General features: G+C 41.3%; 1 protein-coding gene across 1 annotated transcript in view; it reads left to right on the plus strand.

Annotated features, from left to right (window-relative positions):
• Positions 1 to 12,627, plus strand: part of LOC117507641 (inositol 1,4,5-trisphosphate receptor type 1-like) — a 535,403-nt gene that overhangs the window by 293,758 nt on the left and 229,018 nt on the right. Inside the window, exon 39 of the mRNA XM_034167459.1 lies at positions 6,217 to 6,252. Coding sequence (XP_034023350.1) covers positions 6,217 to 6,252 — 36 coding nt within the window. The remainder of the gene's footprint in view (positions 1 to 6,216; positions 6,253 to 12,627) is intronic.

Raw genomic sequence — 12,627 nt, forward strand, 5'->3', positions numbered from 1 at the left:
TGCACTATGCCTTCGCTGTCCGTGTCTGCCGTGTTGGTAAACAGAGCGGTGCTGCGAGACATCTACTCGAATGACGTCACATCCGTCGCAGCAAAAAAGTAGGTCAACTCGGAGGCGGTAAATTCAAATTCTCAGATGGGTAACGAAACGTCTAAATCCTTGTTCAGTGTAATTTTATGGTAAAAACAAAGACAACATGTGGAAAAAGCTTTTTTTTTCTTCAAGAATATGTAAAAACGTCATGGCGTGGCAGGGACACTTTAAATAGTCTTATGAAATTGTTTGTAATGTCCTGAATTGTTGTGATCTGTGCTGCTGTCTTGGCCAGGACTCCCTTGAAAAAGAGATTGGTAATCTCAATGGGACTTTCCTGGTTAAATAAAAAAAAAAAAAAAATGAAGAACCTTGCAGTGATTTTTGATCCCACACAGTCCTTTGACTTGCACATTAGAGATTATGAGGACTGCTTTCTTCTCCTGCGAAATACAGTGAAGATATTTGTCCCATCCTGTCTATGGCTGATGCTGAGACCCTGCAATGTTCTACTGTCTGCTTTACTGCAGTTCAGCATTGTTTTGTTTGAGCTTTTGTTGAACTTTTTATTTTAAGCTAATAAGTGAGCTTCATACTGTAGCACTAACCAATCTGCTCTGAAAACATTTTCTAAGCTGAGGGAAGGTATATGATTGAGTAAATGGTGACAAATCTGTGCAAATTTAAATTCACTGGAGCAGCAACCACTCGGCCTGACACCATCTCGAGCCACAGTGATACTGCTCCCCGGTGCCCCGGCAGAAGTGTCTCCACAGCGGCCAGCTAAACCAGAGATGGACATTGAATCCGTGAAGTCAGAGATTCTTCTGTCACTGAAAACTAAAATCTCAATGGTGATAAAACTGGAAATGAACAATGCACTTACTGAAGACTTTAACTGCTTTAAAAGTGAGCTGCAGGCAGTAAAAAGAGAAGTAAAAAAACAAAACAACACGGTGGCAATTCATTCTGAAATTGACCAAATGAAAACTACGATCCAGGACATGAAGACTGGACTGTCAACATGGTCAGTGGACGTGGTGACTTTGCAGACTACGGTAAATACTCTGAAGATGGAGGTGGCCAAACTTCAAGACAAATGCGAGGACATGGAAGGAAGAGCGCGGTGGTGTAACATCAGAATACTGGGGGTGCCTGAAACGACCAGATTGAGCTCCACGGCATCGGTTTTGAAGCTGCTGCAAAAAGTGCTGCAGCTGGACAAGGAGGTGCTCATTGACTGCTCACACAGAAGCCTGGTGACACAGAAACCTGGTGGGAGACTGCATGCGATAATAGCCAAGCTCCATTACTTCCAAGACTGTGCAGAGATAGTGAGCCGAGCGCAGACCTGAGCTCTGGAATATACTGGAAGAGTTGCCAAAGCTGGATTCACTGAGGTCAGAATGCTACTCTGCAACTCTCAGAATGTCCGGTTTGGCAAACTGTTCCCGGCCCATCTTCATGTCACACATAATGGAGAAGAAAAAGATTTCACCGATGCAGAAAAAGTGATGAGCTACGTTAAAAAGCACATTGTTCCTACATCAAGCAACGTCTGAGATGGTGTCACCAGCCTACGCTGTGCAGAGTGCCCCATATTTACAATGACTTGGCAAATAACCCCTTCTCTCCTTTTTTATTGCCTATACTGACCACCTTTATATATAAGATAAATATTATTATATTACAACTTTAAAGCTACCTTGGTGGCCTTGTTTTTTCTTATTTATTTTCATTGTCTTTATTCTTGTCTATGTATTCAGCCAGGCGTAAACTTCAAGCACAGGACATCTTTGACTCAGGAGGCTGTGACTGATCCTAATGCTCTCAGACGGCTGCATGGATCCTCAGTCAATTTTGTAAATCGGAATTTGAATTAACTTAACCACCCAGTTAAGCATAAAAAGGTTCTTACACATTTACAACAATTTAAAACTGATATTGGTTTTCCCCAGGAGACGCACTTGCGCATGGCAAACCAGGGGCCTCATGTACAAAGTGTGCTTATGCACTAAAACCTGGCATACATCCATCTCCACGTCAACATTCAGATGTATCAAAAGTGATATGACCGTGGAAATGTGCAGTGCGTCACATAAAAATCCTGGCTGGCGCACGCACATTTCTACAGAGACACAGTAATGAACAATTAACACACCCACATATTTGCAATTATATGGATAGATATAAGACCATGCGCAAAATGATGCATAAAATGGCACTGCAACAGTGGCTTCCTTAGCATCAGAGGACCTTGCAAATGGTGCAATCCGACATGAGCGTGTATCCAGGGAACGTGAGGATTTACTTGCAAATTACAATAATTGGCTCATAAGCCAATTTTGTTTACCAAGGCCAGTGTTATTGGAGTTGCACGCAGAACTGCGGCCGGCCCAGAGCACAATACAGAGAGGAACCAGGCGGTTGTCTGTGCTCACACAGGCGCTGCCCACACTAGGGGCATTCCAGCATGAGTTGGCCGATCAGTCAGGGGTGTGCCAGTTAACAATTTATTTTAATTTATTTTCATTTATATAGCACCAAATCACAACAAAGTTGCCTCAAGGTGCTTCACACAAGTAAGGTCTAACCTTCTTAACCCCAGAGCAAGCGCACAGGTGATAGTGATAAGGAAAATCTCCCTCTGATGATTTTAGGAAGAAACCTCAAGCAGACCAGACTCAAAGGGGTGACCCTCTGCTTAACCTTGAGCTGATTCATGCCAGCTGTGTGGAATGCAATCATCCGAATGTTATTAGGTGCATCACATTCCAACATTAAAGCTCCATTTATGGTGAGAGCCGGTTTCAATGTAATTGGAGCTATTGACTGCACACATGTTCACATCATATGTGATGCGCGAATGTGCATCAGGCTGGTTGGTGGCTGGCACAGTGCACAATAGAAGCTGCTACTTATGTAAATTGTTAAAGTGTGGGTTTTCTCATATTAAAAGAGTCCACATTATTTGCCCTGGCTCAACAGGGTCACCATTTATTAACCACAGCCATGCACAATGTCAAGTTCTCCGCTTACTCTCTGGTTTTTACTCATCAGCATACCCCTTGTTCACCCCCTTATGGCCAGTCTTATCTAAACAATACATTACAGTATTGCATATTGTTGCATCCTTTCTCATTTTTGAAAGTATCCTTTTCTCTTTTTTCCCCTTTATTTACTTACTGGACATTTCAAAATAAAACAGTGACGTAACAGCTTAAAACACTTGTACTTTTTATTTCCCAAACTCTTCCTCCCAAAAACACTTAAGTGCCTGATTACGTAGTAAAGTCCTTGTAGCGCTGAGGCTTACGGATAACTCTACCACACCTGGTTGTCATCGGCCCATTGCTGTCACAAGTATTACTCAGAGGTAGAGGGTTCACCTTGGATTGTGCAGTGTCTGTTTGGGTGTCCGTCGGATCCACAGTCTCTGTGTCGACAGGCTGTTTTAGGTACTCCGTGAGCATGTCTGAGATGTCTACGGTTCCTTCTAAGAACTGCACCCGAATCCAGAGCAATCTCATAGGATCTAGAGTTAATAGCCCTTTTCACCTTGCCCAACCTCCATTTAGTATGAGGCTCAAATGGCTGTACTCTGATACAGTCACCTGGTTGTAGGGCATCCAGATCTCTTGCTGATCAGTTGTAGCAAGTACACTGACACTGTTAGTTGTTTAACAGTGACTGCTCTGCCTGAACCACTTTAGGCTGTTCTTTGCTGGTAAAAGAGTCCTTCTGCGGTGGCTCAGCAATCTCTGCACTTTTATCTTCTTTATCACTGTAGTAGACTTTGTGTCTGGCAAAAAGTCTATTTCCCAAAAGTTGGAATAATAGTCGACTGTTAACATGGAGCTTGACATGCCAAAACCCGCTTTTAGAATCACATACTGTGAACACTTTAGCTTTAGACATGTGTGGGAGTACATCCTCAATGGTTGGTAGAGGAAAGTGACTGTGCCTGAGTGCCTTGTTGAGGGGCTTTGGATCAGTGCATACTCTTGGTTTACCGTTTTTGCACACCTACCATGCTACTGATCCAGTCCGTGCTACAGTCCACAGGTGTGATAATACCTCTGTCCTCAAGGTCATGAAGCTCCTCTTTCAGTGGCTTCATCAAGGCAACTGGAACCCGTTGCTTTGGGGTGTTGCACAGGTTTCACGCTGTCATCCACTTCTGTTTTGTATTCTCCCTCCAGACACCATTCTCTTGTGAACACATCTGCAAAGTCTGCCTTTATTTGTTCCAGTGCCCATTGTCCTTTTGTGTCTGTCTCTGTTGTAACAATACTGTCCGTAGCCATAATGTTTTCATAGTGCACCTTGATGAGTTTCATAGCCTCGCTGCTCTCTTGCCAATCAGTGGTACTGTGTAATCTTTGTCAACAACTTGAAACTCTAAGTGGCACAGTTTTTGGTTTCTAGGCGTGCTTAGCTTCACATTGCATTTACCCAGTGGCTTCACATTGCTTCCATTGTACATCACTAACACAGTCTTTGTATCCTCAAGCTTAGCATATTTGTTTAGCATGTTAATATGCAAAACATTGCATGTATGTAGCTCCACAATCGATCTAAAAGTTGACAATGTCTTTCCCTAGGAGCATGCCTGCAAACAACTGAGTGTATTTGTCTTTGTTGGAGTCAACAGCATTTACATCTTCCTTTCCTTTTACACCTGTAATGCATAGTATGTCCTCATATTCCCTTTGACATTCCGTAATTCTTCTTTCCAAATGCTGGACATCTTTATTTGCTCTTCTCGTGCGTCTTGCCACAAAACTTTCCTTCTGCATGAGATGTGAAGTTCCTTGGAGGTAGATTTGCATGTTGAATTAGCACAGGTTTTACACCGGATGCCCTTTCTGACACAACTCCACATTACATGGAGAAATGTGCAAGGGATGGGGTTTGAACCAGGAACCTTCTGCACTGAAACCAAGTGCACTAACCACTTGTCCAAGTGGTTGGCACAAATTAATTTGGCACAAATTCCATTTTATTACACATAACTTAATTTTTGTGCTTATTTGGTTTGCTTTCTTTGTACAGTAGTGTTTAGAATAATAGTAGTGCTTTGTGACTAAAAAGATTAATTCAGGTTTTGAGTATATTTCTTATTGGTACATGGGAAACAAGGTACCAGTAGATTCAGTAGATTCTCACAAATCCAACAAGACCAAGCATTCATGATATGCACACTCTTAAGGCTATGAAATTGGGCTGTTAGTAAAAAAAAAGTAGAAAAGGGGGTGTTCACAATAATAGTAGTGTGGCATTCAGTCAGTGAGTTCATCAATTTTGTGGAACAAACAGGTGTGAATCAGGTGTCCCCTATTGAAGGATGAAGCCAGCACCTGTTGAATATGCTTTTCTCTTTGAAAGCCTGAGGAAAATGGGACATTCAAAACATTGTTCAGAAGAACAGCGTAGTTTGATTAAAAAGTTGATTGGAGAGGGGAAAACCTATGCGCAGGTGCAAAAAATTATAGGCTGTTCATCTACAATGATCTCCAGTACTTTAATATGGACAAAAAAACAGAGATGCGTGGAAGAAAACAGCCATCAAAATGGATAGAAGAATAACCAGAATGGCAAAGGCTCACCCATTGATTAGCTCCAGGATGATCAAAGACAGTCTGGAGTTACCTGTAAGTGCTGTGACAGTTAGAAGACGCCTTTGAGTTTGTAGCATCAACAGCAGATGCTACTATTATTGTGAACACCCCCTTTTCTACTTTTTTTTTACTAATAGCCCAATTTCATAGCCTTAAGAGTGTGCATATCATGAATGCTTGGTCTTGTTGGATTTGTGAGAATCTACTGAATCTACTGGTACCTTGTTTCCCATGTAACAATAAGAAATATACTCAAAACCTGGATTAATCGTTTTAGTCACATAGCACTACTATTATTCTGAACACTACTGTATGTGTGGATTATGTGGATTGTTATGGACATTTGGTGAAAATTTCATGTCAATAGCACCATTAGAAATATATTTAGTGAGAAAAATGGTAATGTGTTCAATATTTGTTTTACCCGCTCTGTGTGTGTGTGTGTGTGCGTGCGCGTGCATACATATTTGTCAGGCTGTATTTTTGCACACTGTTGAGCATGCTCTAACACAGCAGGCCTCCCTTACTAACTGTGTGACCCCTTTTACTTTCTCTTTTCCAGCTGCTTCCCTTTGATGATGAAATGGATGTGGCTGAGGTTGATTATTATTCTTATTATTTTTGTCTCCCATAACATTGTAATTGTTCTTGCATACTATGTAGATTGACAAGCTTTGTATTGTATTGCATTATTTGTCAGCCATGTAGCCAGCAAAAAAAAAAAAAAGATTTATCGATTAACTTGTCGACTTTTTTGATTTTTATTATGGAAGAAGCTCAACCAGAGAATGTTTGACAATTTTGTTATTGGACTTATTTGTTGTCGACTGAATAATCGATTCATCTTTGCAGCTTTAGTCAGCAGCAGTCATTCCATTCCTTATTGTATGCACCCGTAGAGCTCCATTATAATCTCAATCTACACTGTAGCATGTCTGCTGTGTTACACACTGTCTTTTGCTCACATACAGCATACTTGTTACATATGACTGTATGTTGTTGAAGTGAGGAAATTAGTGTTTAGGTTTGCATTCTGTAATATGTCAGAATATCCCATTTCCAGCAATTTACTCCGCAAACATAAATGTCTGTCTGTCCCAGAGCAGTTCTGCAGCTCACACAGCTCATCAGTAATTATTTTAGACTTTTTGCAGACAGTATCAGAATAAAATATCTTTGTCTTGTCAACTTATGTCAGCACATGCAATAACCCAAAATAACAACTTGGTGGTTTCCATCTTGGCAGAGGGCCTCTGTATCAGTGGATGAACCTAGGCCCAGTTTCTCATTCACAGAAGCCTTCAGAAATATCATGGGTGTTTTCATGATTTGCATGTCTTGTCAAAGAACACACTGATAATTAATGATCTTGTGATAGAACATGAACTTAATATAATTGCACTATGTGAGACATGGCTGGAGCCAGATGTGTACCTGCCTTTAAATAGGTCCTCACTGTCTGAGTTTGTTAATATTCCTTCAAGATGCAAGGCCAGGCAGAGTGGTTCCTCTGATTTTTCCGTCAGGGTGAAGTTTGACATTTAAATTGGATCATTACATGCCAATTCATCTCTTGGTCCCCCAGTCATGTTCTCAGATTTTGTTGAAAAATAATCTTATTTCTAGATCTCTGTGTTTCTACTAGGGATGCACCAATCCTGATACCAGTATCGAGTATTGCCCTGATCTGGTATTCATTTACTTGTACTTATAAAATGTCTCCAATACTACTGTATGTCACCCGATACCCCTCACAGCAGCATGATGTCAACCTCTTAATGTGGGATTTTCACGCACATGCTCCAATTTCCGGCCTATAAGCCGCTATGTTTTTTCAGAGGTTTTGAACACTGCAGCTTAAACAATGATGCGGCTAATTTATGGATTTTTACAGGCTTTCATGTAATTTACTCATAAGTCCAAATACATCCATCAGTGCTGTCCATTGATTGGATGAAACCTGCAGTCCATCATGTGGAGTAACACACAGAGTAAATAATAAAGTCTTACCTGTTTCAGTGGAATTCATCATCATACGATCTTGAAAAAAAAAAAAAAATCCACACAAAGCCTCCTGAGTTTGGAAAACACCATAACACTTAAAAATGCTTTAATTATTGTGTGGCTGAAAAAAGTTCCTCTGTGAGTTTGGCACTTTGTGCCAATTCCTGCATCACAACTCAGATCATGGTTTCACTGGCAGAGGTACCCATCACGTTGGTGAGTTTCAGCCCTTGGTGTGGGTGATCAGGCCGTAGGGCATTGGTGGGCACAGTTCCGCTAAGCCGCTAATTAGCGAAGCTAACATTTTTGTTAGCGGATTAGATTTTCAGATAACTTTGTAAACCATCAATGGACCAATTAGCTTCCACTAAATTTAGTTCCGCTAACTTTCAGTCTGCTAACATTTTTTTTCCTGGCATAGTAAGTAAATCTTAACAGTCAGAAGTACCTGTAAAAAACTGAAATCCTACAACCCCAATTCCAGTGAAGTTGGGACGTTGTGTAAAATGTATATAAAAACAGAATACAATGATTTGCAAATCCTCTTCAACCTATATTCAGTTGAATACACCACAAAGACAAGATACAAGGTCTGTTAGAAAAGTATCCGCCCTTTTTATTTTTTTGAAAAACCTGATGGATTTGAATCACGTGTGCTTGCATGAGCCAACCTTGAACCTTTGTGCGCATGCGTGAGTTTTTTCACGCCTGTCGATTGCGTCATTTGCTTGCAAGCAGCCTTTGTGTGAGGATGGGTGGAGTCTCTCGTCGTTTTTTCTTTGCAAGGAAATGGCGGAACGACTGGAGCAGCGCGACTGCATCAAATTTTGCCAGAAACTGGGCGACAGCCAGGTGGAAACCATTCGGATTATTCAGACGGCTTTCGGTGACGATCGTCTGGACATCACACAGATTAAGGAGCGGTACAACCAGTTTAAAGACGGCCGCACAGTGGTGGAGAGCGCCCCGCGCTCCGGTCGGCCATCAACACGCTGAAATGACCGGATCATTTCCAAAGTGAATGCTGTGGTGATGTGGGACCGTCGTGTGACTGTCCAAAAATTGCGGAAGAGGTGGACATCAGCATGATGTCCAAAGGATCGTCACCGAAAGCCGTCTGAATAATCCGAATGGTTTCCACCTGGCTGTCGCCCAGTTTCTGGCAAAATTTGATGTAGACGCGCTGATCCAGTCATTCCGCCATTTCCTTGCAAAGAAAAAACGACAAGAGACTCCACCCATCCTCACACAAAGGCTGCTTACCAGCAAATGACGCAATCGACAGGTGTGAAAAAACTCACACATGCGCACGAAGGTTCAAGGTTGGCTCATGCAAACACACGTGATTCAAATCCATCAGGTTTTTCAAAAAAATATAAAGGTCGGATACTTTTCTTACAGACCTCGTATTTAATGTTCAAACTGATAAACTTTATTGTTTTTGTGCAAATATTTGCTCATTTTAAAATGGATGCCTGCAGCACATTTCAAAAAATGCTGGGACAGTGGTATGTTTACCACTGTGTTACATCACCTTTCCTTCAAACAACACTCAATAAGCGTTTGGGAACTGAAGGCACTAATTGTGAGTGTCATGACTGAGTATAAAAGGAGCATCCCTAAAAGTCTCAGCTGTTCACAAGCAAACATGGGGAGAGGATCACCACTTTGTGAACAACTGCGTCAAAAAATAGTCCAACAGTTTAAGAACAATGTTTCTCAATGTTCAGTTGTAAGGAATTTAGGGATTCCATCATCTACAGTCCATAATTTTTACCAGAAGATTCAGAGAATCTGGAGAACTTTGCATATAAGCGGCAAGGTCGAAAACCAACATTGAATGCCTGTGACCTTCGATCCCTCAGGCCGCACTGCATTTTTGGAATTCATGGACGTTGTGTCCTCCGGACAAAAGAGGAAAAAGACCATCTAGATTGTTACCAGTGCAAAGTTGAAAAGCCAGCATCTGTGATGTTATGGGGGTGTGTTAGTGCCCATGACATGGGCAACTTACACATCTGTGATGGCACCATCAATGAGGAAAGGTACATCCAGGTTTTTGAACAACACATGCTGCCATCCAAGCAATGTCTTTTTCAAGGACATCCGTCAGCAAGACAATGCCAAGCCACATTCTGCATGTGTTACAACAACGTGGCTTCGTAGTAAAAGAGCGCAGGTACTAGACTGGCCTGCGTGCAGTCCAGACCTGTCAAACGTTGAAAATGTGTGGCGCATTATGAAGCGCAAAATAGGACAACAGAGACCCTTGATTGTTGAACAACTGAAGTCGTACATCAAGCAAGAATGGGAAAGAATTCCACCTACAAAGCTTCAACAATTAGTGTCCTCAGTTCCCATACGCTTATTGAGTGTTGTTAGAAGGAAAGGTGATGTAACACAGTGTTAAACATACCACTGTCGCAGCTTTTTTGAAACGTGTTGCAGGCATCCATTTCAAAATGAGCAAATATTTGCACAAACACAATAAAGTTTATCAGTTTGAACATTAAATATCTTGTCTTTGTGGTGTATTCAACTGAAAAAGCGCCTTGGGGCAACTGTTTGTTGAGATTTGGCGCTATATAAATAAAACTGATTTGATTTGATTTGATTTGAATACAGGTTGAAGAGGATTTGCAAATCATTGTATTCTGTTTTTATTTACATTTTACACAACTCCCCCAGCAGAAGGGGGCCAACCAACTGCCAGCAGCTATTGGAAAGAAGGTAAAAAATGTTGTTTACGTTCAACATGCAGCAACTCAGACAGTGGGCAGGAGATATGAAGGACAAAGCACCTTTCATTCATGGTTTCACTTAAAACCAACTAATTCCAGACAGTTTATCTAAATTAATGGTAACTCTGTCGAGGGGATGGGGGGGTGGTGGGTGGGGAGAGAGCAGATCATTTGAATTTCCCATAATGCCTTTTGGCACGTGTCTGTTTAAAGCTTAAACCTTCAGAATTAGTAGATTACTATAAAAAAATATGTGCAATATCATATTTTCACTTTGTAAAAATGACAGAGTCGGGGGCTTATAATTTTATAATAAACTCATATGTGAAGCTAATATTGCAGATATATACTAAATCCCACCTAAATCTTTAGTCTCTGGGATCTATATCTTTGTACTGTGTAGGATGTTAAAATTGCTTTTTACTCAAAATGAACAAAAAAAAGGTGCAACTGTCAGAGCCTTCCCGAATACAGCAACTTAGAATTTATCTTCAGTTTTTTCCCTTAAGATTGCTTTGTATAAGCTACATCTGCTGACCAAATGAAACTATGCAATGTCTGTCGCTTCTTTAAATAATGAAATTCACCAACAGTTTTGTAAAAAAACTTTCCGTGGATGAAGGAAGCTAAATCCAGCAGCCGCAGTGTTCATGGGGACATCTTTAGCATCTGTTGAAGTATTGCTTGATGAAAAACTGGTCAGGTTACTGACGTGATTTTGCACTGTATTGAGGAAAGCAGCTTCCACACACTCTGCTGAGGACTGTGGCGGGGTAGCTACACACCCGTCACTATAGGTCTTAGGGGGCTGGGCCTGCCCACCAAGATGCTTGTGCACCCCCTGCTACTAGGGGCACAGATTTCTAAAAACACAACCTTATTTTTTATTATTTTTATCATAGTAGCTAATTTTGTGTTAAGAAATTCTTGTGTTGCATTTTATCACCAAGACTTTCAAAATATATACTGTATATTTTTAAAAATGGTTTGTTGGCCAGCAATAAATGTTGCAGTAGCACTACAAGCCAGATGTGACGCAGGCTTAGCTCTGCCGCGCATTTTTGAAAATCAAACTTTGATTGCGACCGTGTAACGCTGGCTCGACTGACTTTTTCTTTCTGCAATATTATGGATATACGCAAGTGCTTTAAAAAGCCACCAACAACACCTCCGTCGATAAACTGACAACTTCAGAAGATACTGTCGTTGGCCAACGAGACCCTGAGTTGGAGCTCGTTTGTAGCTCTGTGGAGCCGCTGGAGCGGGAATCCGGGAGGATATGCAGCGACCACTGATTTTCCACTACGACTGGGCCACCGACCCTTGTTGGATCTGTTGTGGGTGACCTCGGCAAGGACAAACCCAACCAGGTTTTGTTAAAGAAATACCCAGTCAGATTGTTTGGCTTAAAAAAATGATAATTTTCCTCTGTTGAGGCTGCGGGCTGTTTCGCGCCATTAATCTGCACAGTTTTCTTTTCATTGTGCACACTGTTATGAACCTGTTATTGCGTTTCAAGCTGCCTAACAGATTACTACAAGCCAAAGATAAGGTCTTGTTAACTGCAGTGACAGTGATCAACACTTCTGACTGCATGAAGACAAAGCGCCCCGGTCCAATCAAGATAAGACGCACAATTAGCAACAGTCTGCATTTTTGAGAGGACTGTTAACCCCCAAAATGTGAATATCATTCATAATATATATTCAGTTTAAGTAGTTTATGGATTATATTATATTATGCATCAGTTACTGCAGGAAATCCAGTTGGACGTGACCCGCTCCAGGGACAGTGACAGGTGTGGAGTTTGACTGGGACGGTCCACTTGTCAAACTCAGGGCGGATAGAAACCTCCACTGGAGACTCAAGTTAGAAAGATATTCACAGATTCAAAGTTCACGGCTCAATAAATCTTAAGAGAACTGTTGTAGAAAAACAAACAGCACTAGTTTCTAGGAACCTCAGGAAGTTAGACAACAACCTTATTTTTATCCATATGAACTGTCCTCTGAGCTGGAAAAATAATATTGATCTGAACGAGCAGGCAGCTGAGACACGTAAGTGTAGGGACGGTCTACAAAGTGCAAAAACAACAAGACACCAGAAAAACATTCAATAAATTCAGGTGTGATGTCACCAAATTCACTGAACACATCAATGGTCTCCTGCTGGTTATAATACAGAGACAGCAGGAGAAGAGGACAACTAAAAGGGTGGAAGTAAAAGTT

Source organism: Thalassophryne amazonica, chromosome 3, assembly GCF_902500255.1.
Source record: "Thalassophryne amazonica chromosome 3, fThaAma1.1, whole genome shotgun sequence".
Lineage (NCBI taxonomy): Eukaryota > Metazoa > Chordata > Actinopteri > Batrachoidiformes > Batrachoididae > Thalassophryne > Thalassophryne amazonica.